Source organism: Podarcis muralis, chromosome 13 (assembly GCF_964188315.1).
Source record: "Podarcis muralis chromosome 13, rPodMur119.hap1.1, whole genome shotgun sequence".
Taxonomy (NCBI): domain Eukaryota; kingdom Metazoa; phylum Chordata; class Lepidosauria; order Squamata; family Lacertidae; genus Podarcis; species Podarcis muralis.
In genome coordinates this window covers 7,104,038-7,131,806 of record NC_135667.1, presented here as the reverse complement: position 1 = coordinate 7,131,806, position 27,769 = coordinate 7,104,038, and the positions used below count along the sequence as shown (strand labels likewise).

At 49.0% G+C, this 27,769-nt stretch overlaps 2 protein-coding genes across 2 annotated transcripts; both read right to left on the bottom strand.

Moving 5' to 3' along the window:
• Positions 1-4,884: 4,884 nt before the first annotated feature.
• On the bottom strand, positions 4,885-9,057 carry CEBPE (CCAAT enhancer binding protein epsilon). The gene is made up of 2 exons (XM_028704117.2): positions 8,157-9,057; positions 4,885-5,283 (listed from the first exon to the last, which is right to left on the bottom strand). Exons 1-2 carry the CDS (start codon positions 8,589-8,591, stop codon positions 4,984-4,986), a joined length of 735 nt encoding a protein of 244 aa, XP_028559950.1. The 5' UTR covers positions 8,592-9,057; the 3' UTR covers positions 4,885-4,983.
• Positions 9,058-11,546: 2,489 nt separating this feature from the next.
• SLC7A8 (solute carrier family 7 member 8) lies at positions 11,547-27,621 on the bottom strand. Its single transcript, XM_028704032.2, has 11 exons — positions 26,328-27,621; positions 21,013-21,217; positions 20,724-20,875; positions 15,371-15,496; positions 14,914-15,067; positions 14,442-14,565; positions 14,239-14,342; positions 13,565-13,661; positions 13,171-13,320; positions 12,283-12,460; positions 11,547-12,178 (listed from the first exon to the last, which is right to left on the bottom strand). The coding sequence occupies exons 1-11, from the start codon at positions 26,452-26,454 to the stop codon at positions 12,030-12,032; spliced, it is 1,566 nt and encodes a 521-aa protein (XP_028559865.2). The 5' UTR covers positions 26,455-27,621; the 3' UTR covers positions 11,547-12,029.
• Between the last annotated feature and the right edge of the window lie 148 nt (positions 27,622-27,769).

Below are 27,769 nucleotides of genomic sequence, written 5' to 3'. Positions count from 1 at the left end.
AGAACAGAAATCGTGCTCCGGCGGCGCAGCGACAGTGGGAGGCCCCATTAGCTAAATTGTGCTTCAGGTTAAGAACAGTTTCAGGTTAAGAACAGACCTCCGGAACGAATTAAGTACTTAACCTAAAGTAACACTGTACAGTGGAACCTCAGTTTTTGAATGTTATCTGTTCCGGAAGACGGTTCAACTTCCAAAATGTTCAAAAACCGAAAACCAAACACAGAAGCCTCAGTACAAAAGGGAAACTCAAAACGGAAGCCGCGTGGCACGTTCGGCTTCCGAAAATCATTCAAAAACTGAAGCAGTAACTTCCAGGTTTTTGGCGTTCGAAAGCCAAAATGTTCGACAACGGAGACATTTGAAAATTGAGGTTCCACTGTATAGGGAAGTTTTTAAAAAATTGAAAAGTTTATTTTTTTATACATGTTGGAAGCTGCCCAGAGTGGCTTGGGCAAGCCATCGAGATATGTGGGGTAAAAAAGTGGCCTCTTGAGTGAGATGGGCGCACAACCCCAGAGTCTGTCAAGACTGGCCCGTACGGGCAGGGGTACCTTTACCTTTTTACCCTTAGGGACGCGGGTGGCGCTGTGGGTAAAAGCCTCAGCACCTAGGGCTTGCCGATCGAAAGGTCGGCGGTTCGAATCCCTGCGGCGGGGTGCGCTCCCGTTGCTCGGTCCCAGCGCCTGCCAACCTAGCAGTTCGAAAGGACCCCTGGGTGCAAGTAGATAAATAGGGACCACTTACTGGCGGGAAGGTAAATGGCGTTTCCGTGTGCTGCGCTGGCTCGCCAGATGCAGCTTTGTCACGCTGGCCACGTGACCCGGAAGTGTCCCCGGACAGCGCTGGCCCCCGGCCTCTTGAGTGAGATGGGCGCACAACCCCAGAGTCTGCCATCGAGATATGTGGGGTATAAATAGTCAAATTATCACAATGGAATGGGGCACCCCTATTTTCATCGGAGAATTGTCGGGACGGATTCTCCCTCCCTCCCATTCCCCTTGAAACACTTCAGGAAAGGAGTTTCGCAAACCCGGCCGGTTGCAGTGAGCCATGGCTTGGGGGTGGGGGAGACCTCAACGGTGTGGAAAGAGGGAAGGTGGCGGGTAGGGGGCCATTGCGCCTTCTGGGAGGGTTGCGCTTCTTCCGTGGGCCCGGCCTCGGACGCTCGGGGGGGAGAGCTGGTTTTGAGGGTGGCGGTCTGTCTTTCCACTTGGGGCTCCCAGTTCTAGTCTGGGTTGGGGGGCGAGGACACCCTTGCGAGGTCGAGTTGGGGGGGGGTGTTTGTAGCAGGATGGGGATGCAGAACAGCTTGTGGTTTGTGGCACAGTTCCTTCTCCTTCTCAGTGGTGTAACAGGTTATTTCACAAGATGATGCAAGGCTTACCTTGAGGCCGGCTCCTTTGCACCCCTGCCTGGACGGGGACAGCGAGCAAATTTGGGATACGAGGAGCCGAACTCTTGGCAAAGAGGGCGCTGAGAAAACCCCAAATCCCGAGTACCGGGGGCTTCCGCTAGGCGCAGGGGGTCTCTTGGGTGATGCACGGGCCCAAGGGAGGCAGGGCGGCTAGCAAACGTCGCTTCACCTCCATCCAAAAAGCTGCTCTCCAGAGGTTGTAACATCAACCACCGGCTTGTGCAACCCTTGCCTGTGTGTGTGTGTGTGAGAGAGAGAGAGAAAGAGAGAGAAATGAGCACAAGGAAAGGGGCCCCAGAGTCCCACAAGGCAAAGAAGAATCTAAGCCAGCGGCCATCACTAAGCCCAGACAGAGGGGGGGGGGCCATATGGGCCACTTGGCCCGGGCCTCCGATTCCAAAGGGGGCCTTGGTTAGCGTACATTCCCTATGTATTTTAAAAAAGCACTATTGTACAGTGGTACCTCAGGTTACATACACTTCAGGTTACATACGCTTCAGGTTACAGACTCCGCTAACCCAGAAATAGTGCTTCAGGTTAAGTACTTTGCTTCAGGATGAGAACAGAAATCGTGCTCCGGTGGCGCGGCAGCAGCAGGAGGCCCCATTCGCTAAAGTGGTGCTTCAGGTTAAGAACAGTTTCAGGTTCAGAATGGACCTCCGGAACGAATTAAGTACTTAACCCGAGGTACCACTGTATAGCTATATTTTCCATTTTGTCTTTATATGCAGATACGGTTCAAGCCTTGAAATAAAATTATTTGTCAGCATAACTTTTGTGAAAAATATTTATGTACAGTACTTATTTATAAGACTTCAGTTATCCCCAGGGGGGGAAAAGGGGGGGCACATTGTTTACCTGGCCCGGGCCTCTGCAAGGCCCTGGCCATCATCACATCTCAGGGCGTAGAGAGCTCTGTAAGCGGCTGTCAACCAGTTTCAACCTGATGGCTCTTGAGTTTCAGGATTGTAAAGGAAAGTTTCTCTCTGTCCAGGTTCAAGGCAGGAGATGAAGCTGAGCCCTGCCAGATCAGGCCAAAGGCCTATCTAGTCCGGCCTCTGGCTGCTACGCAGGGGCCAAAGAGGCCTCTGGCGAACCCTTAGAAGCAGATTGTGAGAACGCGCCCTTTCCTCCTGCTGCTGTTCCAGGCACCGAGTGTCAGAGGCAGACCTTGATAATATGCGCCCCCACCCAAAGCCAGGAATCTGTTCAGTCCTCTTCAAGCGCCATGCTGTGGGAGCCAGTTCCAAAGTCTATTTGCTGCATGAAGGACTTTATTTTATCTGTCCTGCATCTTCCAACATTCAGATGCATTGGATCTCAGCGAGTGTTGTGAGAGAGGAGAAAAACTTTTCTCTATTCACTTTTTCGAGGGCATCCGTAATTTTATATAAAATTATATCGTCTCCCCTCTTAGTCGCCTTTTCCCTAAACGAAAAAGCCCCAGATGCAACAACCTTTCCTCTTAAATATTTTGTTCCATCCTCTTTGTTATTTCGCTCGCCCTTTTAGTCCAGTGGGCTTGAAAATAAGTTATGGAATTTATCAAATGCCCCAAAATAAACAGGGATCTAAAACTGGGGTCCACTTTGAGCTTGAGGCCCTTTTGCAACTCCTTCTCCCCCCCCCCCCCAATGCCACAAATCGGCTCTGTATAACCCAAGGAGAAGTCTAGGTTTCCTCCAGGTGACAAGAAGAAATGGAGGGTCAGGTTTTATAGGGAAAGCTTCGCCTACTTGATGTCCCGCCCCCCCCCCCCAGTATTTTGGGCTGTGCAGGCTGGAACCGAAGACAGTTGTAATTCTAAGCATCTGGAGGGCACCAGGCAGGCAAAGGAGAGGATGCAGCAAGAAGGGAGATCTGAGTTTGAATCCCGGCTGCAGGTTTGAAGGGGCTGTTATGAAGTGTGCCATTTGCACACAAGTCTGCAGCTCTCATTTTAGGATTTTTAGACATGGAGACCTGGAGCAAGGCTATACCAGGAGCATCGTGGGAAATTAAAGCTGGGTTTAAAGTGGGTGGCCGAGTAGGCATAAGGAGTGGTCACAGCTGTGGGCCCTGGCAGTTGCCCAAGAATGCCAGCTGCCGGTGCCATTCCTGCTGTTCCGCCCTGATCTTGTGAAGGTCCCAGATCTTGCAAAGGTGGCTCTTTCTTGATTTAAAATACTTTGCTACTGCAATTTCTGCATGGCGACTGAGGACTAGCTTGGCCTGGCCCTTGCGCTGAGTGCAGAGAGTACTGGATTGAAAGCATGCCATGCATAAATCTGTCCTTGAGTTGCTGCCGACCCACTCGCTCCAGCCTCACACCCTAATTTTCTTCACCACAGCAGCTCAGTGGTTTTGCATATGCGGCCCCAGGTTTGGTCCTTAGCATCTCTAGTGGAAAGAGCCCTGTATCTCTTTCATTAGCACGGGAGCAGATGGGCATGAGTGCAATTCGCGACGTACAAAGCTGCCTCATTCCAAGTTAGACCATTGCCCTGTTTAGCTCAGAGTTGTCTATATTCCACTGGCAATGGCCACCCAGGGTCTAAGGCTGTGAAAAATACCTGGAGATGTCAGGGTGGAATCTGCACACACATATATAAAATCCGATCTGAAAATGCTTTTTTTTTTTTAAGCATTTTTAAAAATGCATTGAATTTTCCATAAGGCTCACCATCGCCATCTCAGGTCACATTGTATATTGCACTTAAAGCACACTGGAAACGTTTAATTTGCAGCTCTATGTTTGGCCTCATTGAGAGGCAGTATTTCAATATGAGTTGGAAAATGAGAGTACCCCTAAACTTTGTTTTTTAGGGGAGAAAGCACTGATTGCCACCCCAAGTCAGATCGTTGGCCTGCTTAGCTCAGCACTGCCTGCGATGGCCAGCAATTGCTTCCCAGGGTCTTGAGTCTTGAAAGACCTACATTGGCTCCCAGTACATTTCTGAGCACAATTCAAAGTGTTGGTGCTGACCTTTAAAGCCCTAAATGGCCTCGGTCCAGTATACCTGAAGGAGCGTCTCCACCCCCATCGTTCTGCCCGGACACTGAGGTCCAGCTCCGAGGGCCTTCTGGCGGTTCCCTCATTGCGAGAAGCAAAGCTACAGGGAACCAGGCAGAGGGCCTTCTCGGTGGTGGCACCCGCCCTGTGGAACGCCCTCCCACCAGATGTCAAAGAGAACAACAACTACCAGACTTTTAGAAGACACCTGAAGGCAGCCCTGTTTAGGGAAGCTTTTAACGTTTGATGCATTACTGTATTTTAATATTTTGTTGGAAGCTGCCCAGAGTGGCTGGGGAAGCCCAGCCAGATGGGCGGGGTATAAATAATATATTATTAAGTCAAGAAAGGTACCGGGAGAAGCCTACAGCCTTCTGCATGCAAAACAGAGGCTCTCCCACGGAGCTACAGCCCTCCTCCAATTCCCTCCTATAAAGCAAAAGGACACATCACTAAAGCAAACATGTGCCATGAGAGACCCTTTTATTTACACACTCAAAATTGCACGCACCCACCCCCCTCTCGGTTTTAAGTGCCACCACCTCCTTCCTCGCTCCCCACCCCACCCCAGCTGCCTTCAGCTGCAGCCCCCAAGCCCTTTGATAAGCCCGGCCGCCTCAGGCATCTGGCGGAAAATGTCACGGAGGGTCTCTGTCTCCTGCACCAGCTGCTCCACCCGGCTGCGCAGCCTCTCGTTCTCGCCCAGGAGCTCCACCATGCGCTGCTGCGTCTCCAGCACCCGGCGCTTGGCCTTGTCGCGGCTCTTGCGCACGGCGATGTTGTTGCGCTCGCGGCGTAGCCGGTACTCCAGGCTGTCTTTGTTGACCGATTTCTTCCCCTTGGGGGTGCAGGGCGGGGACGGGCTGCAAGGGGGGCCCTGCGGAGACACAGAGGGAGGAGCGGGAAGGGCAAAAAATCAGGGATTTTATTTGCTTCGTACTCAAACTTATCAAGTTTGCAGGTTTCCGAAACAGCTTGCAAAAGCGAAACGTGACTGTCCTTTGGAACGCTCTGAATTTTGCAATGTAGTTTTCCAGGCAATCAGTGCTTACAAAAATGCATGTTAAGGTAAGGTAATAATGACTGTATTAGCAAAAAACAACAACAACAAACAAACAAAAACAAAACCCCAAAACATATAAAAATGCATTATATTGGGGAAATCCCTTGCAAAAGGTGTACGGTAGTCAAAACTGCGTACAAAATGTGTTTACTAGGAGAAAATCGCACTAAAAGGCCAGTGAATTTTCATGAGGAGTCTTGTGGAATCTCACATTGTCTCAGAGATGCAAAGAATGGAATTTAATATTGGAAAAAGCAAGAAACCAAGACAATTGAAATGGATAGATCCTTCCATGGGTTAGGGACAATAGCACAAGTGTGTGTGTGTGTGTGTGTGTGTGTGTGTGAGAGAGAGAGAGAGAGAGAGAGAGAGAGAGAGAGAGAGCACGCATCAGGCCTCAAAACCCACAGCTGGCCAATATTTATATCAAATCAAATTGTCACGAAAGTGTAGCCAGCTAGAAACAGTATAAAAATTAGTTGTGGACTCAGGGCATTTCCAGGCAGGAGCTTCATACTGTAAATGGATCGTTCAGATGTCACACATAGATCATTTCAAACAGATTTTAATAATAATAATAATAAATTTATTTGATTTCCCCCGAAATGGATAAATCCAGGTTAATTGGGGGAAAGATACAGGTTGGTATTTTAATGCCAACAATGTGGGTAGACACTGCAAAACATTTGCCTGTAAGAGGCGTCACCCATCCCAGAATATGCACCTGCCTAGAAACGCCCTCCGTGCCAAGATGGAGATTGTCGGTTGTAGGAGGGCCCTCCCAGATGCTCCAGATATTGGCTCCACACCCTTGGATTCTGGGATAAGCAGCGGCAGCTGGTGACCATTGAAACTGGTGGGGCCCTAAGTGGAACCACAGCCAATGGCAGGCAGAGACATAGCAGATTCTAGTTTCGTCCCCACCTTCCTGCCTGCCGAGCTCTGCAAAGATAAGCCTAAGAAGGAGGAAGCGGGCAGGCAGGGCCACTCCTTGGAATGGATTCATGCAAGAATCAAAGAAATAATCAAATAAATAGCAATAAAATAAGGAGAACAAGGTAGGCAGGTGGGGCTGTGGCTGAGGTTGGTGGGGCTGTGCCTCCAGATGCCCTTATGGGCCCAGCCTGCTCTGGAAGCAAGACCTACCCCTCTCATAGAATCCTAGAATCCTAGAGTCGGAAGGGACAAGGCAGGAACCTGGTCCCCCATCCAATCTGAAACCAAACCGGGCCCTGCTTAGCTTCCACGCGTGTGCTGGCAGTTTTATTGCTGCACCACTACGAAACCTTGTTTCTGAGAAAGTCTGTGCTTGTAACACAGATCCTTGGTTTAGGTTAAAGGAAGTCACTGTGATATATGCATTCTTCCATGCATTTGGAATCTCTCAGGTTTTTAATACGTATCCTGTTTGCAGTGTCTTTTAATGGTTGCATTAAATAGTCCTTCATTTTTTTTTGGTAATATTTTGCTGGTAGCTCATGTGGTCCCTAATTTTACTTAATTTTGCCTGGTTGATCGCTTGTTCCATCATAGATCCTTGGTTCTCTGCACATCATCTCACAAAATCATCTCTCGTTCACTCACAGTCATGGGAAGGGCCCTTTAATGGAGCTGTTGTAGGAGGGTTTGTTTGTTTTTTTACCTCTGTTAAGCTCAGCTCCTTTCCCCTTTTTCTTGGTGTGGGTTATAGCTTATATCATGCATTTATCCCAGTGTTGCAGAGACCGCATTCACAAGGGCTGACGAGGGACATTGGGGTCCCGGATTAAGAGGGCAGGCAAGTCAGGTTTTAGGAACAGAGGCAAACGCTTCAGGACTGAGCCCTATAGTTCCAGATAGAAAGGAACTGGGATCCAAAAAGGAACTCATTTTTGTCCCTCTCTTGGCTCCCTTAAAACCTCTCCTCAACTTTTCTGTGCAAACTTTGGCAAAACAGGCCCTTGTCCAGGGACAACAAACAGGGTGCGGATCTGCAGACTGTTTAACTGCATTATCCCTGATTGTTGGGGCTGATGGGGGGCTGGAGCCCTGCAACATCTGGAGGGCACAACATGGGTTACCCCCTGCTCTTGCCCGTGCTGTAACTAAACCTAAGTATGTGCAACCGACCTAGCTGCATCTTCTTCCCATCTCCCACTGTCTCTCCACTTCCTTCCCCTTCCTCTGCTCTCGCCGGTGCATCAGGTTATAGATTTAAGCCCCAAAAGGGACAGACTTGCTCCCCCCCTTCTTTTTACTCTCTAAAGCACTTTCAATAACAATAGTTAACAGTAATAAATACTCGGAGAAGATTGAGGTTTGGGGGGTGGGGTGGGGGAAGGAGCTGTGCCAGTGTGGACAGGTTTTGGAGTCCGGAGTAGCTCAGACCCTAAGAAGAGCCTGCAGGATCAGGTCAGGGGCCCAGCAAGCATCCTGTTCTCACCACGGCTAACCAGTGGGAACCTCGCAAGTAGGATTTGAGCACCAGAGCACTCTCACCTTCCTGTGGCTCCCAGCGACTGGCATTCAGAAGCGTCTCTGCCTCCAACCACAACAGGAGGACTTAGCCGGTAGGGTGAGTAGTCACCAATGACCTCCAAAGTTGGGGTCATCATTTTTTAATTTGGTTATGGAGTTGAGAAAGTCTCCAAGCTGGGTGAGGGTGAAAGCAAAGCTGGGAACAGGGGGACCGTGCTTCTCCTCCTTACCTTGAGGACTCTCAGTGCTTGTCCGGCCCGCATGCCAGGCTGAGCGAGGGCCACCTGGGCACAGTGGGCTGGCGAGAAGTGCATGGGGCTGTACGGGTGGCGCCCGCCTGCGCGACCGGCCTCGCCTCCTCGTGGCTCCTCCTTGACAGCGACCGGACGTGGGTCGAAGGGACCGAGGACCTTGCGCTCCCCTCCGTAAGACAGGTAGGGGTATGGCTCCCCAGGGAAGAAATTGGAGAAGGGGGTGCTTGGCTTGGGCCCCCTCTGCCCGGCCCCCTGCAGCAGCTCTGAGAGCAGCTGCTCGTCTCCAATGTAGGAGGCCAGCTCCGACTCACAGAGGGGGCCCAGGTCCGTGCCGCTGGGCCTGGCAGGGGGCATCTCCAGGGCTTGGTATTGCCGCTGCTCACTGCCCTCAAAATACCCTCCCTGGGACATGGCGCCAAGTTGAAATCTGAAATTCCGTGACTTCTCTCCTCTGTGTTTTCCGGGTCTGCTAGCGGCCCAAATGCACTCGTCCCTTGCCTTCCTATATTTCAATGGCTCCTCTCCCAGTTTCTCCAGAATTATTATTACTATTATTAGTTCTTTATGTTGCTTGTTGCTTCAGCTTACGTGAGGGTCCCTTCCTCTCCAGCTGATTCTTTGGTTTCCTTCTTTGACACCGATTTGCCCTCCTTGACTTTTAAAATCTTGTTTGCTCTTTCGTTCCTCCTTTTCTCGTAATGTCCAATTTTCTTTCTTCTCGGTTTCCCCCTCTACCTTTTCTTTCCGTCACTGTCGCATTCCTCCTCTCATCTCTGCTCCTTTCTCCCCTCTGTGCACCGTTCCCTCTTTCTGCGGGTCTGCAGCTTCTTCCCTCTTTCTCTCGTCTTCTTCCTTCCCTCCTTCGTCTCCCTCCCCCTTCCTTCCTCTTTTTCTGAGGTGAACCCCTGCTCCTGTGAAGAGCAATTCGCCTCATCCACCCTGGCAATCTCTCCCCCATGATCCTCATCCACTTTAGGAGGGTCTTCACATTACTGTCATGCAACGTTAATGTGTGATCCTGGGGGCACTTTTCCTCCCACCCCCCACCAGCCATACCCTGCCTCACTCAAACAGTACCTATCACCACTTGGGATCGAACCTGTGACCTTCTGAATGCAACAATAAAACTTTTAGAAGACATCTGAAGGCAGCCCAGTATGGGGAGGTTTTTAATGTTTGATGTCTTATTATATGTGTTGGACGCTGCCCAGAGTGACTGGGACAACCCAGCAAGATGGGTATAAATAATAAAACTATCATCATAATCACTATTATTATCATTATTATTAAGGCAGGTGCTTGGCCACTGAGCTATGCAGAGGGCTGAGGAACCTGTGTCCAACCTGGATGTTGCTGAACTACGGCTCCCATTGCCCCTGTGGATGGTAAATGACAGAATTAAACCAAAGAAAGAAATAGGGGCACATATGCACAATGGTGTGAAAGTTTTGTTGCAGTTTTGCCAGCGTTTGCACCAGGGGGCTTGCTTCTGGAAGCCCCCTTGCCACCTATCAGGGGCCATAATTGAAATTTGCAAACGCTTGCCGTAGTTTTCCTTTGCGGTGTTTCTGAACACCAGCAGGTGGGGCCCCGAGGCCAGTATTGCAACTGCACTGAGATATGGAGCAGTGCAAAAAAACTAAAAAGTTGTTTTGAGTTTGAAAGGGAAGGCTTGCCCTAGAAGCCTTTGGTGGTGTGCCCATTCACCTGGTGTGTAGAGCTCTTACTGAAGGATGCTTTGGCAGAGACCTCCCAATTAATTTGGTAATGACCTCCAAAAGTTCCTCCTGTGGGAGGCCCAGGTTGCCCTTGCATAGAAAGTTGTCAAAATCACTTCACTCTGCAGTGAAAGAACCAGCCTCTTTTATAATCACAACCGCACCATCTAGATCGCCATACAGAAACACGAGTTAGGGATTTGCCATATATGAAGGAGATATGGGGATAAATTGCCCATGTCAAGGAAGACTTAACTTTCACCTGTTTTGTTTCCCTTTCTTATATATTATAGATTGTCTTTCCTTTGGTAACTTCAAGGGTATATATATATATATTTCTCCCCCTGCCCTCCATTTTATCCAGAGAACCTTGTGAGGTTGCCTTAAGATGAGAGTGGCTGGCCCCCAAATCAGTCAAGGAGCCTTGTAGCTGAGTGGATTCGAACCAGCCACACATTTAAAACACTGTGACACCACTTTCGACTATCATGGCTTCCCCCAGGACTCATGGGAACTGTAGTTGGTTAGGGACGTTCAGAACTCTGAAAATTGTAGCCCTGTGAGGGGCAAAGAAGCCTCCTCACAACTCTCTCAGCACCTTTAACAAACTACAGTTCCCAATATTCTTTTTTTGTTGGGGGGGGGGGACAAGACTCTTAGGTGGTTTAGCTGTACTCTATAAACATAAGGTGCAGGTGTGACCCAAGTCTCCCCAGCTGACACGCACTCTAACCACATGGGCATTTCGGCCATCGGACCTTTCCCTCCTGTTGTAGGGGTAAAGCTAACTCTCTTGCTCATCTGACCATCTTCAGTGGTCCTTTGGAGGCTTGGAACCCTGTCAGTCCAGCTGACTACAGCAGCAAGAGGACACAATTATTATTTAGGATTGTGCAAACCCCAAAAGCTCTGAAATGGCATTTCTAAACTGGGTGAATGGGCAGTGTTGTCTTTAGAACTCAGCAGGGAGGAGGATGGGGGCAAAACTATGAATTGGCTCTGCCTTTCATTGGCTCTGGGCTCCACCTGCCATTGATGTTCCTACCTCCCACCGTACCAGTCCCAGCAGGGACCAGGCACCACTGAGACCTGTCAAGGCCTGTTTCCCATCCCAGTGAAATATAACCACTATGTTCTGTTGCCACTACTGTACATCAGGAACCAGTTGCTGGAGGAGGTCTGCGTACTATATGCCCAGCTTATGGGTGTGAAACTAGGCAGACCTTCAATTAAATCTAGTGGGACTCTTCTCATCTTCTTGGAGGACAGGGGTAATTTGTGGGTGTGAGGGCCACTCCTGTCCCGATAGCGAAAGTCTTCATGCCCTACCTTCTCACATTGCAGTGCAGGAATTAACCTTTCCTCACTCCGTAAGGTCTCTCTGATACTCCTGAGTCAGTTTCTACCAGCATGCTATGCCAATGAAAATATTACATCGCCTTCTGGCCAACGTGTTCTGGAAATGGAGGTTTATCTTTCAAAATTCCATTGAGTGGAAAGACTGGCATGCCCGATCAAAATAGCGCAATACTTGTCAAGGTGGTAGCAATCTCTGTGAAATAATTCCGCTGGGAAAGCAAGAGTGGATGGTGTGTACAAAGCAGTATTTTACACATCCTAGAATCCAGCGTTTAAGGCAACAGGGATGGCAAGTTTAGCTTAATTTATTACATCAAAAAAAGAGAAAGAGAGAAAAGTGAAAAATACAAGGACACAAAAACCATGGGAGAGGACCCTCTCCCACGAAATGAGGTTCAAACCCAAAGAGAATATTCCCAACAATATAAGGCAACAATAACGAAGGAGCCCCTTCCAGCAGGGTGCGCCGGGGATGTGGGTGTGGGGTCGTTGGCTGTGAGGAGAGCTCCCATCTTTTCCAGCTCCAGCAGGGGGCACTGCTGGTGGGGAGTGGCGGATGTGGGTACTCCAGCCCCAGCAGGGGTTTAGTGCAGGAAACTGGGTGAGGCACTAGTGAGGCATTCCCAGCTATTCCAGTCCCAGCGTGTGGTGCTGTTGGGAGCAAGAAGAGAGCTTTAGCTGTGCAGGGAGCTCCCATTTACTTCAGCGCCCCCAAAGGGTACTGCACAGCCCATCACTGGCTGCTTCTTCTACCCCCAGCCACCAAGGAGGCTCAGTTCTGAGGATACTTCGAGTCTTCAGTTCCACACATTGGCTCCAGCTGTTCTTTGGTCTCTTTGCTGAGGTTGGTTTTAGGTTTCCCTGAATCCATTTCAGGGTACACAACAACACAAAGCTTCTGTCCTAGCCGAGTCACTACCTCTGCAAGAAAATAAGAGTAAGCGGGTGAGCTTTAAGATAGGAGAAGAAAACCCACAGCGTCATTTTTCAAAAAATTCCCACCCAATTATCTGCTCATGACTCACCAATAAACGTGTGGAAGGCAGGTGGTTTGTTCTGCCAATGCACACCTAGGTAGTAGACTGGGACACCTGTCAGCATGATGGCTAGGCCAATCCCACACACCACAGGTTCTGACCATAAGCTGAACACCAACAGGAAGGCCCAGAACAGCAGGTAGATTATGGGGAAGAACAGGCTCACCTGGGGAGGAAAGAGATGGGTTGGATCTGGGCAGGAGCATCAGGAAGTGGGATGCAAGGGGAAAGGTTGGGAGAATAGAGGTTTCTTTATCAAGAACAAAGCTAGCAGATGTGGGATGAATCCTAGCCCAGTGGTAGAGGACATGCCTTGCATCCAGAAGGTCCCAAGCTCAGCCTCCAGCACCTCTAGCAATGGGGATCTGCTGCTGCTAGTCAAAATAGGCCAAAAGTGGACCCACACTCCAAGACACCCACCAGTTTTGTTAGCAGTGGTGGTGCCACGGGGAAATTCTTTGCAGAGTGCTCCAGAAACAAGAAGTGGTAGTCTGCTCTGCTCCAGTGTCTCCCAGACCCTCAGCCTTTGCCCTCACTCAGGAAACACTCAGGTTCTGGATTATGTTCCTAGGTCATATAGGATCCTGTGGCCCTTTAAGAGCATCTGAAGCTCCCATCAGCTCTAGCTAGCAAGGCCAATGGCCAGGAACACTGGGAATGTTCAGCAACAACTGGAGGACTACAGGTTCTGGTATAAAGGTTTGATTCAGTTGGAAACAGGAAATTTAAAACCATGTGTTTTAAATCAGTGATGTGACACTGATTCAGCTCAATCCATCCTGTGTGTGTGGTTCCAAGGGAAGACAACACTGATGTGAGAAGGTGACAGGGGCTGACATAAATAGAGCAGCAGAAATGTGACGGCCGGCGTCTTACCTTGATGGGACGGTGTCGGTGAGGTTCCCGCCAGCGCAGCACAACTTGCCCAGCCACAGTCACTCCATAGAACAGGTAGTTGATGAAGCCCACATAATTGATCAGGGTATATATATCACTTGTTACTAGCATAAGCAATGTTGAAAGACACTGCCAGAGACAGACAAAAGGAGAGAGAAAATGCAATTATATTGTTTTCAGAGAAATCGCCCAAGGCACTTGGTCTGCCAAACTGACAGCACCTGCTGGCTAATCCCCTCAATTCCCAGGAAAATGCCCTTGCCAAGTTCTTCAGTCACTGGCAATTCTAACTCTGTACTGGCAGACACTTTCTCCTCATCCCTCACTGATGCATCAACTGTCCCCCTCCCAACTCCTTTTTTTGATGACTCACAGTGAAAAGTAGGGCAGGTATGGGAGTGCAGCGTCGCACGTGGATCATAGCCAATACGCTGGGCAAGTGACCTTCCCGGGCTCCAGCAAAAAATAGTCTGTAAATGTTGGAGAAAGAACATCATAAATGCAAGCAGTGTGCTGCAATATTATTTACTTACTTTGATCAGCACTGAGGAAGGAAGGTGGCTCCACACTGTGAACAGGACTTATTAAAGAAAAGATCCCGGGAAAGAATGGGGAAGGCTTAAATGGATGAAGGGCCAACTTAGTTCCCCAGTCCTAATATAGGTGTTAAAGTAGAGCTGAATTAGAGAGGCAGCACTATGAAGATATGGGTGAGCAATGCAGTTGTGTGTGGAAGGGGAGCTGCTGCTGTAATGGAACTTGATAGCCGAGGATTTCAGCAGATGGAACTTGTAAATGAGAATACCTCACTGAATGTCTGCTGAAGGCAGTGGGTTGTGTCCACTGGTGCAATGGGATTTGTGGTTCCTCTCCTCCTCCCATGCCCACCCAAATCTGCTCCAGGGGGTACACAATCCTTCAGAGCTGAATTTGAGGGTGCACAAGGGTGCTGCATGAGACAGAAGAGGAAGCTTAATTGCACACACAAAAGTCTGTTGTGCCAGCAGAGCTGCAGCTTTTGGGGTATATACTCCCATGTTTACTCACCTAGAGGAAGTGAAAAGTGATCCGTTTACTCCTCCAAAAGTGGAAAGGGCAACAGAGATGGGCATGATCCAAGCCATGACTCCTAACAGTTTCTCTCCAAATGTCTGTGAGGAAGAGAGCAGGAAGAGAGCATGTGGTTAGGGGCATTGTATTTGGAAACAAGGGGAAGGTGAATTTGCACAATGGTGTAGATGGGGCCTCACCACTGCGACAGCATTGGAGGCCAACAACTCCTGGGGCGACATGGCAGTGACATAGGCCACATTGGCGAAGACGTAGACGAAGGTGACCAGGGGAATGGAGATGAAGATGGCTCGAGGCAGGTTCCTGTGAGGAAAAACAATTACAGTCGTACCTTGGGGTTCTCAAACGCCTTGGCTCCCAAACAAATCGGCTCCTGAACGACCAAAACCCAGAAGTGAGTGTTCTGGTTTTCGAACTATTTTCGGAAGCCGAACATCCAGCACGGCTTCTGCAGCTTCCAATTGGCTGCAGGCTGCAGCTGCAGCCAATCGGGAGCCGCGCCTTGCTTTTTGAACAGTTCCAGGAGTTGAACGGACTCCCAGAATGCATTCTGTTGGAGAACAAAGGTATGACTGTGGAGTGGAAGAGAGGAATAAGAGTCAACGTGGGTCTCATTCCCCTGTATCACCACCAAGGGGGACACTGACTCACTTGTAAGGGTCAACCAGCTCTTCAGTGACATAGTTGAGGAAGTTCCAGCCCCCGTAGGCAAAAGAGCCCTGTAAGAAGGATAAGGCCACCAATCCCACATCTGGTGTCTGGAAAAACTCAAAAGCATGCTTCGGCTCCAGCCAGAAGTATTCACCTGCACAAAGGAGATATGGAAATACAAAAAGGGTTCTTTAAACAAAACAGGTGGGCTGTTCTCCCTCCCTTTCCCTGGGTCAGCTAATTCTCCCCCTCTCTGATACAGACTGGGGCAGGAAACTATGGAAGCCAATCCAATCTCTAAATCTGCTTACTAAGGAATGTTGATAACCCTGAATTTAAAACCCTGCAGCTTATTCTCCTTGGTGTGTGCGTGTATGTGGGGTGGGTGAGGGGAGGCAAATACAGTGTGTTGGGGAGACTCCTGTCCCCTTCGTTGTCTGACCAGGCTGGGCCTCACCTTTGCAGATCTGTACGACTCCCATAACAATGATAAGTCCCAACGCCAGCAGTTTCCCTGCCGTGAAGATATCCTGGACACGTGTGGCCCAACGCACGCTGGCACAGTTCACCCAAGTCAGCAGTACTGTGGAGAAGCAGGAAAGTCAGTGGGGGAAGGGACAGTCAACATTCCTATTCTGGCCTAAATCTCTCAGTCAAGGCCAGTTTCATGACTGTTGGACACAACGCTGGAGCAAGATAATGCCGGGAGGAATGTGTTTCGTTAGGGGCAAATTCAGATGCTGCACTGGCACTTTCCAGGAACAAACAAGGGCAGCTTTCTGGTTCAGAGCAGCCACAGCCTTCCTTGGTTTTTGACTGAGATTGTAATTATGGCCTGGGTTATATTCTGTAAATCTCTTATGATATCACCACCTCTCGTAATAAAATAATGGTACAAATATATTCTGCTCCTACAACTGTTTAAGGGTGAAGCTATTCAGAACGAACAATTTATGATCAGCGGACAAGTGGTCACAGATAGTATTTCCTGGGCTGTCCCTTATTATTTGAAGGGGACCAAGGTACATGACCCACCCCTCAGGATTGTAATCTGGGGTTAAATCTGTGCTCTGCAGTATATGGGAAGGAAAAAACCACGGTTCCTATAAATGTTCCTGGAAGTTTGAGGGAATGAAAAACAAACAGATGAGGGAGGGGGAGGTGGTGACCTATTTGGCACCCAGCCCGACTGCATCAAAACATCCCGTCAGCACAAACAGCCCCTGGCCCCTGGTAACCTAACACGACACAAACAGGGTTTACAGACAGGCAGACAGGTAGAAACCCTTACTCCCCTAAACCTTCCAGTGCCTACCCACCACAGCAAACAGGACTGACAAATCAGACCTTCCATTTATCCTGCCCAAATCCATCACACAATCCATCACACTGCCACACTCCCCACAATATATGCACAAAACTTTCACAATAGTCAAAATGTAGAGGCAAGCTATCACACATACAAATGGTCTTATAAAAGGCTGCAGTCGCAACAAAGAATTATTTGGATAACTGTGGGGCCCTCCAGATGTTGCTGGACTACAGGTCCCAGCATCCCTGACTAATGGCCATGCTGGCTGCAGGGGCTGATATGAGTTGGAGTCCAATGGCATCAGGAGGGCCACTGGCTTTCCCATTCGCCACTCCTAATATAGCATATCAATACTCAAATTCAGCAACCCCACCAAGGCATAACTGCATGCCCACATTTACTCTCTGGTTTACACAAAGAAGCAGTTCTTTTACAAAACATGCAAAACCACCCTAGCACAGGAGCTTAATGCTTTGTTTGCAATGCAGGGAGAAAAGAAACTTGACGTCTAGGGTCACATACATACACAAGCTCTCTTTCATGTCAACTCTTTTTTAACTTGACAATTCCACAAAAAGTTGGCATTAAAGTTTGGAAAAAAAATTAAACATCTCTGAGGAGTGAGGTACCTGTTCTCCAGATACATAGTCTGTTTACATTATATGAAAAGTGTCACCACTGTGGGGGGTGTGACAAAATGCGGGCGGCACTCTCCATGGGGCCTGCAGTGTGCCCGAGCCACGCATTTCTCCTGGGAGTGACGCGGTGGCTTGGGCGCCCGCAGGCTCCCCGCTGCCCCAAATGGTCCACCCGCTTCCTCCCCCTCAGCTGTAGGGTAGTTGAGTGGGAGGAGGCAGGCAGACTTCTTGGAGCCCCCCCCCCCCCGACACAGGGCACGTGCACCGCCCCAGCCACCCAATTAGCTTGCTTCGCCGCTGGTGAGAGGTAAAAATGTATCTCATTCGTGCTCTGTCTAATGTCCTCTCATTGCCTTTTTCTTTGGCGGGTGGGAGAGAAGGAAGAGAGAGTTAACAGGACCCCCAAAACACAACAGACCAAGAGGAAGTGGAAACTTCTCTGCTTACTCTGCATCCCTTTGCACAATCAGTTCAAGTCCAAAAGGCTCAAAACAGGAAGCCTGGAGGCAGCTTAACAGAAAACCAGTCTGGAGCTGGGGAGAGGAGAGTGGTGTGTGCATTTATGTGTGCATTTTAAGGCTGTTTAACACATAACATTTATCTATAAAACAGAGAGATTCTCCACATAGGAGAATATGTGGAGGTTGGCTGGCCATCTGTCATGGAAGCTTTAGTTGATATTCCAGCACTGCAGGGAGTTAGACTAGATGGCCCTTGAGGACCCTTCTAACTATGATTGTATTATACATAGTTATGTACATTCGCTGCATACAAGTTGGAAACCAATATGACCGCCTTTAAACTATACTGTTTGTTAATCACCCTGAAGAAGCAACAGAGCATTTAACATGTGTTAAGAGGTAACTAGTGCACATTTATTGCCCTTGAATATGTACTTTAAACAACTTGATTTCATCAGGAACATATTCCATACGCTTCAAGGGGGGTTGTATATGTGAGGGATTACAGTGACATTGAAGTTATGTGGTCAATTACGTTTGAATTGAGGGTGAAGGTAGTGAGGATGAGAGTTTGATCTCCTTTCCAGGATAATGTTGGGTCACAGAGACCCAATCTGTTTCTGCAGATCCCCAAACGAGGATCAGAGATCAAGAGCTACATTTGGTTTGAAGATCCCAATAATAGATTAGGGCTGCCTAAGGTTTTGGAAAGGGATCTTAGGAGTAGTCCAGAAATAACTCCAGGATGAATGGGTGGATCTGCGTGTAGGATTCTATGGGGAAATATGTTGTGGTTTGGTGTGGGGAGTAGTAGCGTAAAACTGGTACCGGAATGAGTATTTATGGGGTGGGAGGCGGGAGATCTGGCTTCACAATATTACAGGAACATATGTTATTGCCTTATGTTCCAACTCAGAGTCAAAACTCCTGGAAGTTCCCTTGTTTCTCAGTATCTCTGGCACTCGGCAGGACTGGATTAAGGCCAGTGAGTCTCCAATTCCATGGGATCCTTTCAGAAACAGAATCTCAGAGCTGATGCTAGAGCCAGAGGGTGTGGCTCAGATCTGTTGCTAATTTTTTTAGCACACACTGTCCCAGGGGCTAATCAAAACCAGCCACCCTATTCCTGACCCCAAAATAGATCCAGTGCTTCATTCAGAGAGGTCAGAGACCAGCAATGGCACTTCCATGGCACCTCTGTGTCCTCCTTTAAAGTACAGTACCAACAAATTTATCCAGGCCAGTCTGTGACTACCAAGCTGGGACTGGTACAGGAAAACAACATTCTGGCCTGTTCTAGGCTGCTTGCTTACGTCAGTCAGCACTGGAGATACTAAACAGAAACCATAGTACACTAGATAAAGCGGATTAAGTCTTGCTTCACAAGGCTCTGGTGACACTGCCCAATTCCAGTCTCACAGCGATTGCCTCCAGTCATCAGCCATAGCCCTCTCATCAGTCTTCCTGCTAAATTTTACCACTGGCTATTCTGAACCACCAGTATTATCTCTGTTTGTTTGATTGATTGAATTAATTTATGAATCACTCCACACAAAGCATCCTGAAGTGATTTAACAATAAAAACATCAACATATTAATGAAATTTCTAGGCGAATATAGATAAAGGCTGGGATAAAAATCTTCACTTGAAAGGCATGCTGGAAGAGAAACAAGACTTCAATCCTTCAACTGTAATTGACAGTCTAATGTTATCTGTTTCCAATCCCTCCCGTCTGGTTGTTGTTCTTTACTAATTCCACAGCCTTTGCATTCCAGTATTCGATTTCAAAATTTGGCCAAAAGGCCCATTAGTAAGCAGCTCCTCGTTGTTGAGGTCTGGAGGCATAAATTTTTCTTCTTCCCTGCCTCTCTTTCATATGCACATATAATCTCTCCCTTTTTAGCTGACTCAGCTGCTGAGTAACTGGCTTTAACTCGATGGATAAACTCTTGCTGAGCTGCTGCAGCTGGCTTGCATAAGCGCCTCAGCCAAATCCCCTCCCTGGCTGGTGCTTGTCTTTCCCCACCCCCACCCCTGCCTTGGAGCTAGAAAGGAACGAAACTAGTTCAGGCCTGATTTTTCCAGCAACTGATGTCCTAAAGTAACCTCAGGGGAAATTATCCCTCCTAAATGTCTTTGAGTTCATGGGGAACACAGCTGCCCACTCCCCACTGATTCAGATTGGGGCAACTGTGCAGACATCCAAGACAGGACAGGTGGTGGTGGTGGTGGGGAGCCTGTAGACAGACGGACAGAAATGGCTTAAAGCTTTGGTGGAAAGAATCTCCTGGCATTTGGGCATTCCTTCTACTTCCTGTGTTCCTCACTCTGACCCTTCTAACCTTTCTGCTCCTGTCTTGTACTCATTGCATGTGGGGTACTTTTAGAGTCAGGCTGCAAACACACCAGACATTTAAAGCACACACACACACTCACTCCAAGAATCCTGAGCACTGCACCCCCTCACAGAGCTACATGTCCCAGCACCCTTAGCAAACTATATTTCCCAGAATTATTTGGAGGAGAAATTCAAATGCTGCTTACACAGCTGTGGGTAAGGAGCCCTATTTCAGATTAGTAGGATGCAAGATGCACACCAAAGGATGCTCAATATTAAATTGCAAAAAGTACCCTATTTTAAGAACATTTGTTGTCATTATTTGTATTTTATAGCTCACAGTACCTAGAACATAGGTCAAGCAGTGATGCACTTTTCCAAAAGAGTGAAAGAATTTGTTCTTTTGGTGTGCAGGCCAAATGCACATTATTCCACACATTTGTACCCACTCCAACTCCAAAGAGCTCAGAGTGGCTTACACAGATGTGAGTTAACCTGTTTTATTCTTACAACAACCTTGCAAAGTAGACTAGGTGTGAGAGAGCGACTGGCCCAAGGTCACTCAGTAAATTTAGTAGGCCAAACAAAGATGCAAACTTATATCTTTCTGGTCCAAGTATAAGAGCCCAGCTTCAACATCACACTGGATATTGGAATTACTAAATGTGTAGAAATGGTGAGTTGGCCATAGCTATACATGCCTCTGAGGAATAACTACACATGGTTTGAAACTCTTGAGGGAGAATCTGCTGTTGGCTAGATCAACTGTAACATAACTCCAGGGTCTTTGAGTAGATAAAAAGTGCTTCCAGAATGTCACTATTTTGGAGTGAGATTCAGTCACATACCAGCAAATTCAGGTTGTTGCATCATCATTAATGGGGGGGGGGGGTTGCAGTAAGGAAAGTGATGGGGAAATGAACTGGACACTGTGTGATAACTCTTGTCTTGGCACAATGTCATCTAACCTCCCTGCAAGGAACTTACAAACTGCCAGATCAGTCAATCTGAATCAGCCCAATATTCATGGCTAATGGATGGTAGTGGGCTCAGTACTTACAAAGGCAGACCCCAGCGAGCAGTCGCAATCCGGTTTCTGGGGGAAGGCAGGTAGGGAAGAGTGGCTGCAGTACGTAGTTTGAGAAAGTGAGGGCAATAACAGCCTGGTTGGTGGGATAGATCACCAGGACGGCAATCCATAACCGCAGGAACCTTGAGAGAAATATTCCAAGTGTGAAAGAGTTAGACAATCTGCCTCTCAAAACCCCTCCTACTTTTAATCCTGCTCCACTTCCCCATCACATACACAGCCACCTACTTACATCCTTATTTCTTCTTTACTCACTTACCCAGCCAGTCCCCCGAAAATGTCCTTGACATAGGAATAGTCGCCTCCAGATTTGGGGATGGTGACTCCCAATTCTGCATAGCACAGAGCCCCCACGGCTGTGATAAGACCCGTTACAATCCACACAATTAGTGCCAGTCCTACTGAGCCTGCATTCTCCAGCACACCCTTTGGTGACACAAAGATCCCTGATCCAATGATGTTACCTGGAGAAGAAACAAAGGGGTACAGAGAGATTAGAAATCATAGAGGGAAATGATGAGAGGGGAGACTCTCTCTAGTGCAGAGGCTCTCCAGATGCCATTGGACTCCAACTCCCATCAGCTCCAGCCAGCATGACCAATGATCAGGGGTTTGGGGAACTGGAATGCAGCAAATTTCAGAGGGCCACATGCTAGCTACTGCTTCTCTAGTGCAGTGTTTCCCAACCTTTTTTGGGCAAAGGCACACTTGTTTCATGAAAAAAATCTTGAGGCACACCACCATTACAGCCCCGTGACGTCAGCGCGCAGCGTCACGCCGGGAGGGACGCACGAAAGTGTAAGTTTCAATTTTTTCCCCTCCCCCTTGCCTTCCTTCTGTGCCAACCGCCAAAAAGCCAAGAAAAAAGCCAAGACTTTAGGGCAGCAGGTCGACACGGAAGAAGCTCCTACCTAAGGACAGGTGCGACGGCCGTGTCCTCTTCTGCCACCCTTGGCAGCCCTGCCTCACGGTCGTGACTCCCACCCTGATTTCTCCCCGCAGGTCGAGCGGCACAGGCAGCCCAATGTGTCCAGCCCAGACACAAGCCCCGCTTCCCCACTCTAGATCCTGAATGCGACCAAGTGCTCTGGACTCCCGAGCAGGGTGGGAAAGAGGACTCGCATCTGGTAGCCTCCGGGCTCCTCGCCTGCTCGAGGGATGGCATTGCAGGCAAGCTGCCGGCCGTCGCCATCACCGCCCCCTCATGCGAGTGGACCTGCCCGGAGTGGTGGGCCGGGGGAGGCTCGCTCTCTGTGGGGATGTGGCCCGCATGCGCGGCCCCGCTTCCTCCTGCCCAGGGCTGAGCTCCTTACCCGCGATCTCGGTCTCGCGCACGCGGATCCCACTTATTCTGAAGCTCGCGCCACTAGCCGGGGCTCTCACACCGTGCCAGGGCGAGGCGGCGCGGCCCACTGACGTCATCGCGGCTCGCCGCCGCCCTCGACTTCCCTGTTCCCTCCCCTCCCTCGGGTCGCCGTGGTTACCGAGGACTGCAAGCTGCTCGGGCGAGCGTGGGGCATTAAGTGGGAGAAGGAAAATTAAAATTAAAACTCGCCTGAAGGCCGCCTCTCCGGATACAGTGGTGCCTCGCAAGACGAAATTAATTCGTTCCGCAAGTCTCTTCGTCTTGCGAGTTTTTCGTCTTGCAATGCACGGTTTCCCATAGGAATGCATTGAAAATCAATTAATGCGTTCCTAGGGAAACCGCCTTCAGACCAGGTCCGGGGACAGTCTGTCCCCCGACCTCTTCTGAAGGCTGGGGGGGGGGGACAAGGGCTTTTCTTCCCACCCCCAGCATTTTAAAAAACCCCGGGACAGCGGAGAACTTCTCCGCTGTCCGGGGCAATCTTAAAATGCTGGCGGGCGGCATTTTAAAATCGCCCGGGACAGCGGAGGACTTCTCCGCTGTCCGGGGCGATTTAAAAGCCCCTGGGAAGGCAGGCAGGGGGGACAAAGATTTTCGCCCCCCGCCCGCCTTCAGAAGAGGTCCTGGACCTCTTCTGAAAGTGGGCGGGGGCGAAAGTCTTTGCTCCCCCCTGCCTGCCTTCCCGGGAGAGCGGAGAAAGGCAGCGCGTTTCACCGCTGTCCCGGATGGCTTTAGAAGGTCCTGGACCTCTTCTGAAGGCGGGCGGGGGCGAAAGCCTTTGCTCCCCCCTGCCTGCCTTCCCGGGAGAGCGGAGAAAGGCAGCGCGTTTCTCCGCTGTCCCGGACGGCTTTTGAAGGCAGGCTTTTGAAAGCCGTCCGGGACAGCGGAGAAACGCAGCGCGCCCTTGCCGCTCCCCCCCGACTTGGCTGGAAGGCTGGCGGGGGGAGAAGCCTGCTCCTCCCCATCGCCAGCCCTGCAAACTCGGGGGACAGCGGGAGAGGCGCAGCGTGCCATCCCGCTGTCTCCCGACATGGTTTGGAGGCTAGCGGAGGGCTTCCTCCTCCCCCAGCCCCGCAAGCTCCCAGAGCGATGCCAAAGCTGCGCGCAGCTTCGGCATGGCTCTGGGTCCCGTTCTGGGGGAGGGGGAAGCTCGGGCTTCCCCCGCCCCAGCCCCACGCCTGGAGGTGGGGGAATAATTTTTCCCCCCTTTATTCCCCCCCCCACGCCAATTTTTCCCGCGGCACACCAGGCAACGTCTCGCGGCACACTAGTGTGCCGCGGAACACCGGTTGGGAAACACTGCTCTAGTGCAACAAACATTGTAGTTATCTATATGGGTTTGCAGAGTCTAAAATATTGGCCCAAGAAGTGGAATTACCCTCTGTGTCTAATAAGAAAGGTTAACTTAGGGTGACATTTAAATGTCAGCTTCTTCATATATCACCAACTGGAGAACACACTACCTCTTGTACTAATCAAATTCTCTGTCTGGTAAGAAGAAATAGAAATATCCATGTTTGTGTTATACAATTTTTCAGAATGGAAATTGTTTATACCACTTTGTTATTTAACATATTTTCTATTTCTATAACACCAAAGATGATATAATATAATATAATATAATAATATATACCCAATTTTTAAGGTGAAAAGGAAAGTCTCAGACTGAGACTATTTAAAGTCAACTCATGTTGATTTAACATAAGAACAATAGAAACAAGCACTTAATTCTTAGCAAATAGGTTTAGGACTGGGAGGTAATGATCTAATTTTTTCCCTACAGGTGGCCTGATTGCACACATATGCCAAGTACTTGCAGATCACGTCTCCTGTGTCTGGGGAGGCCAGGACTGTATGCTTAGCAACTAGCCTATCTGTGATTCCAAACCTTCCATTTTTTGTAGCCTTGCTTTGCTTCAGCATACTGAATCTGTATTTCAGAAATGGCCCCATGGCCAAAGCAGGGAGGTTACCACTTTTAAAAGCAAACTTCTGGCCGTATAATTCCAACTGTGGCTTCAGTGCGTATAGAGGACATTGTGTGCAAGGGATGATATTCTATAACCTGGGAGATGCTCCAAAGGCATCGCTGGGGATCTCAGTCTGGCACATTTCTCTTTGTGAAAAAGAGCTTTAAAATTATAAAATAAAATTCCACTGGAATATTCGTCCAGAACAGGCATAGGCAAACTCGGCCCTCCAGGTGTTTTGAGACTACAGTTCCCATCATCCCTGACCACTGGTCCTGTTAGATAGGGATGATGGGAACTATTATTTATATATTTGTCCCTGTCACTACATTGCTGGCTGAATACCTCAGAGTGTGCACCGTCCAGCTTTCCATGCTTGTGGACACATTCTGGCTCTATTCCCATCGCACAGAATCATTCCACTATTTTTCATTAAGAAAATTAAAACTCTGCAGATGTGAATTGAAGCCAAAGGGCTGGGTGGAGGTGTGGCTGAAAGTACCAGCCGCAGGGTAGGGTTGGGCTGCATTGCAACAGGCCAGTGGAAGTGAGAGGGGCCAGAGAATTATGCACAAAACTTGAGAAGATGGTGGTGGCTAAGGGAAGAAAGAGGGATGAAGGAAAGGCTGGAGTGGCTTGAATAGAAAAGAATTGAAAAGAAATACAGGAGGAACTGGTTATGTGTCGTGCTTCAGGAAAGTGGAAACTCACCCTAAGGTGGGCTTTAATGATCCTCCTGATCAAGAAGGAACCAAAGAAGCAGAGTAAGGAATACTGAGAAGTGCGGATAGATGACAACTCGCCATCCTAGCATGTAGAGATGGAGAGAGAGCATAGAGCAGTGCAGTACACTGTGGAATGAGGGGCAGAGGCAGTGGGAGGAGAACTCAATAAGTAGGTAGAATTTGGGTATTAGTGAGGCTTGGACAAGTAGGGAAGCAAGGGTTTTCTCTTTCAAAGCGCTTCCTCGTCCTCCTCTGTTTGTTCAGCGGTCTCCTGGCACCTGCTGAAACAAAGCCATCTGGAATGAGACTGATGGAGTTGGAACAAACATGCTCCGAGAGAGCCACGTTCCAGCTGCACTGGGGTGGAAAACAAACTCCAGTCACTAACTGTTTGGGGAACTGTAAAGGTACGATCTGCTCCTGCATGGATCTGCTGGCAGCCTGTAAATCAGAAGTCCCCTAGGCCGTGGAACCCTACATAATTTTATTTGTATGCTGCTTTTCTGTGGTTCAAACCATGCTCACAGCAGCTTACATGAAAAAAAATGCATAACTAAAGTAGTTGTAAACAATAAAACAAACATAAAAATACATAACCAAACTGAAAAAATTCCACATAAATCGCAAGATACAAAAAACCAAAAGCAACCATCTCCACAGCAAAAAAAATCCGAACCACACCACAGCCCAAGAGTCTAAGTTGCATCTCCGTATGAGGCAGGGACAACTGGAGGACTTCATTGCTTGTCCAGCTCAGAGAGCCAGCTACTTTGGCAAGGGGCAGTTCAGAGAAATCTTGCCTGCCATGAATTTGCAACCTCATCCGGCGCAAAGCAGCTGTGTATGTTCCCATTCTTGCTTGTTCCTGAGATCCATCTCCTTCTGGGCCATGACATCAGTATATACAAGCATTCCACACCCACTGCTGAGATGTTTTTAGGGTTGTATATATTTATCAGCGATTGTGTGTGTCCCAAAACATAGAAGGGCTTAGGGTGGAGTACCACAGCAAAATGAGCTGGGAATTGGCCAGGAATCTGGTTATCTCAATGGAGAATGAAACAGGCTGGGGGTTAAGAGGAATTCAAGTTGGTGGTGCTGGAACTGCTTCAGGGAGGGGAAAACTAGCTCTAATCGGATTGGTGATGTGAACTGACAGCTCTAAGGTATTTATAGAAAGGAGGGAAAGGAAGGCAAACAGGAAAAAAAGAAAGGGTGGCTAAATTTAGAAAGGAGCATAAATAAATAAAGAGAAGGAAGGTTTTCATCCCTCATTCTGGTAACTGCAGAATATGAGACACAAGCCTCCTAGCCAAGTTGGGGCATGGTGCTAATCACTGCTACAGGAAAGACAGAAGATCCAAGGCTAAGATAGAGGGTCGTAGCAGGACCTCTGCTTCCTGGGTTATAGGGGACGATGAATATCACCCAATGTTAGAAGAATATGAGAAGATAGTATTGTCCAGTTCAGGGCAAACAGGGAAAATAACATCCCACCAGAGTCCCCACTCACCCACTATAATGCCACATGCGCTCATCAGCCCAATCTCTTTCTTGAGTGCAACACCACCTTCTTCTGTTTTTTCAGGGCTATCCGAACCCTTCTCGGAACCACCTCGATGACGTGCTCCATCCTCCATAGTGTTGAACTGGTCAGCACCAAGTAACTATGGGTTAGAGGTTGTGGGTGGCTCTCCTAGAACTGGAATGACTCTGGATTCACTCTGTGTCTGCTGGTCCAGTTACAGGCTTGAATCTTTTGAAAATGGACTTCTGCAAACTTTCCAGCTCCAAATTACAGTATACCTGTTCCTAGTCTTGCTCTGCCAGTCCACTTTGGGGATCTCTGTCTGAAATATTTAGAGTCGGGATGTCCCAGTCTGTGCTTCAGGTGATGGCCAGATCTGCTGTCTCTCTTCTAGAAGCAAATCAGTTCTATCTTCTTCCTGATTAGAAACTTCCTTTCTAATACCAGAAAATGCTGGATTTGCTTTGGTTCTAGCACCAACCTTGTTAGGACTGAGTTAGGTCTCTCTATCAGCTTTGATCTGGGTGTCCGCAGCTAGATTTTCTTTGGTTCTGATATCAAACTGACCCTCTCTCGCATGCAGTAAGTACTAGATATTTTCCGCTCCAAATTGCAAGTGCAGATGATGTGGGATTCCTCTCCCACGTTGTTGTTGCCGTATCTTCTTGTGTAGTTTGCCCTGAAGGGAAGGAGGAGAACCGCACAACAGTGCAGGGGAAGCCGACTGGTTTGATCTTGTTTGTGCAGCTCCCACACACCCACCACCACAGTTTTATTCTGATCAGTGGCGGTTATTCTAAAAAGATTTCCCTAGATCTTCCTTGTGGCTCAGTTTGGACAGGGATCGCTCTAGGTGCCAGGGTGGTTTCTCATTACAGCGTTTCTCTCGCTTTGATGGTTGATTCGCCGGTTTTGGTGTCCCAGCTGAGCTTCTCTCCCCACCAGGTCTCTCGGCTTCTCATTCCTTCTCGCAGACCAGCTCTCGCGCTCCTCCGCTCTGCATTTGTTTTTCTCCCTCTTGAGTTTCTTTCCCCTGCTCTTGTGCTGAACCAGCCGCTGCCGGTCCTGGGGCGAGGCGGGGGGAGATAATTCTCCGCTCCAGGAGAGGCAGAGACAGACTCCTCCTCCCTCTCGCCTTACCTCTCCGCTTAAAACTCATCCACGGAAGCTGGTCGGGTGTCGCTTTGGGATCTCGCTCGCCTTCCGATGCCACTGGCTCTCGTTATGCCTTGTTCGGTCTCGTCTTCTAACAGTATCAAAGGGCATCAGCCTAACCCGCGAGACACCAGCTCGTTACCTGAGCAAATTGATCCACCATAATCCGCGACCCCCGTGGAAACGTATCTGATCGCTCTGGAATCTAGTCCCAACAACTGCTACATGATCCCATATCGTCGTGGGACCACGTGACATATAGTTCCTCAGGT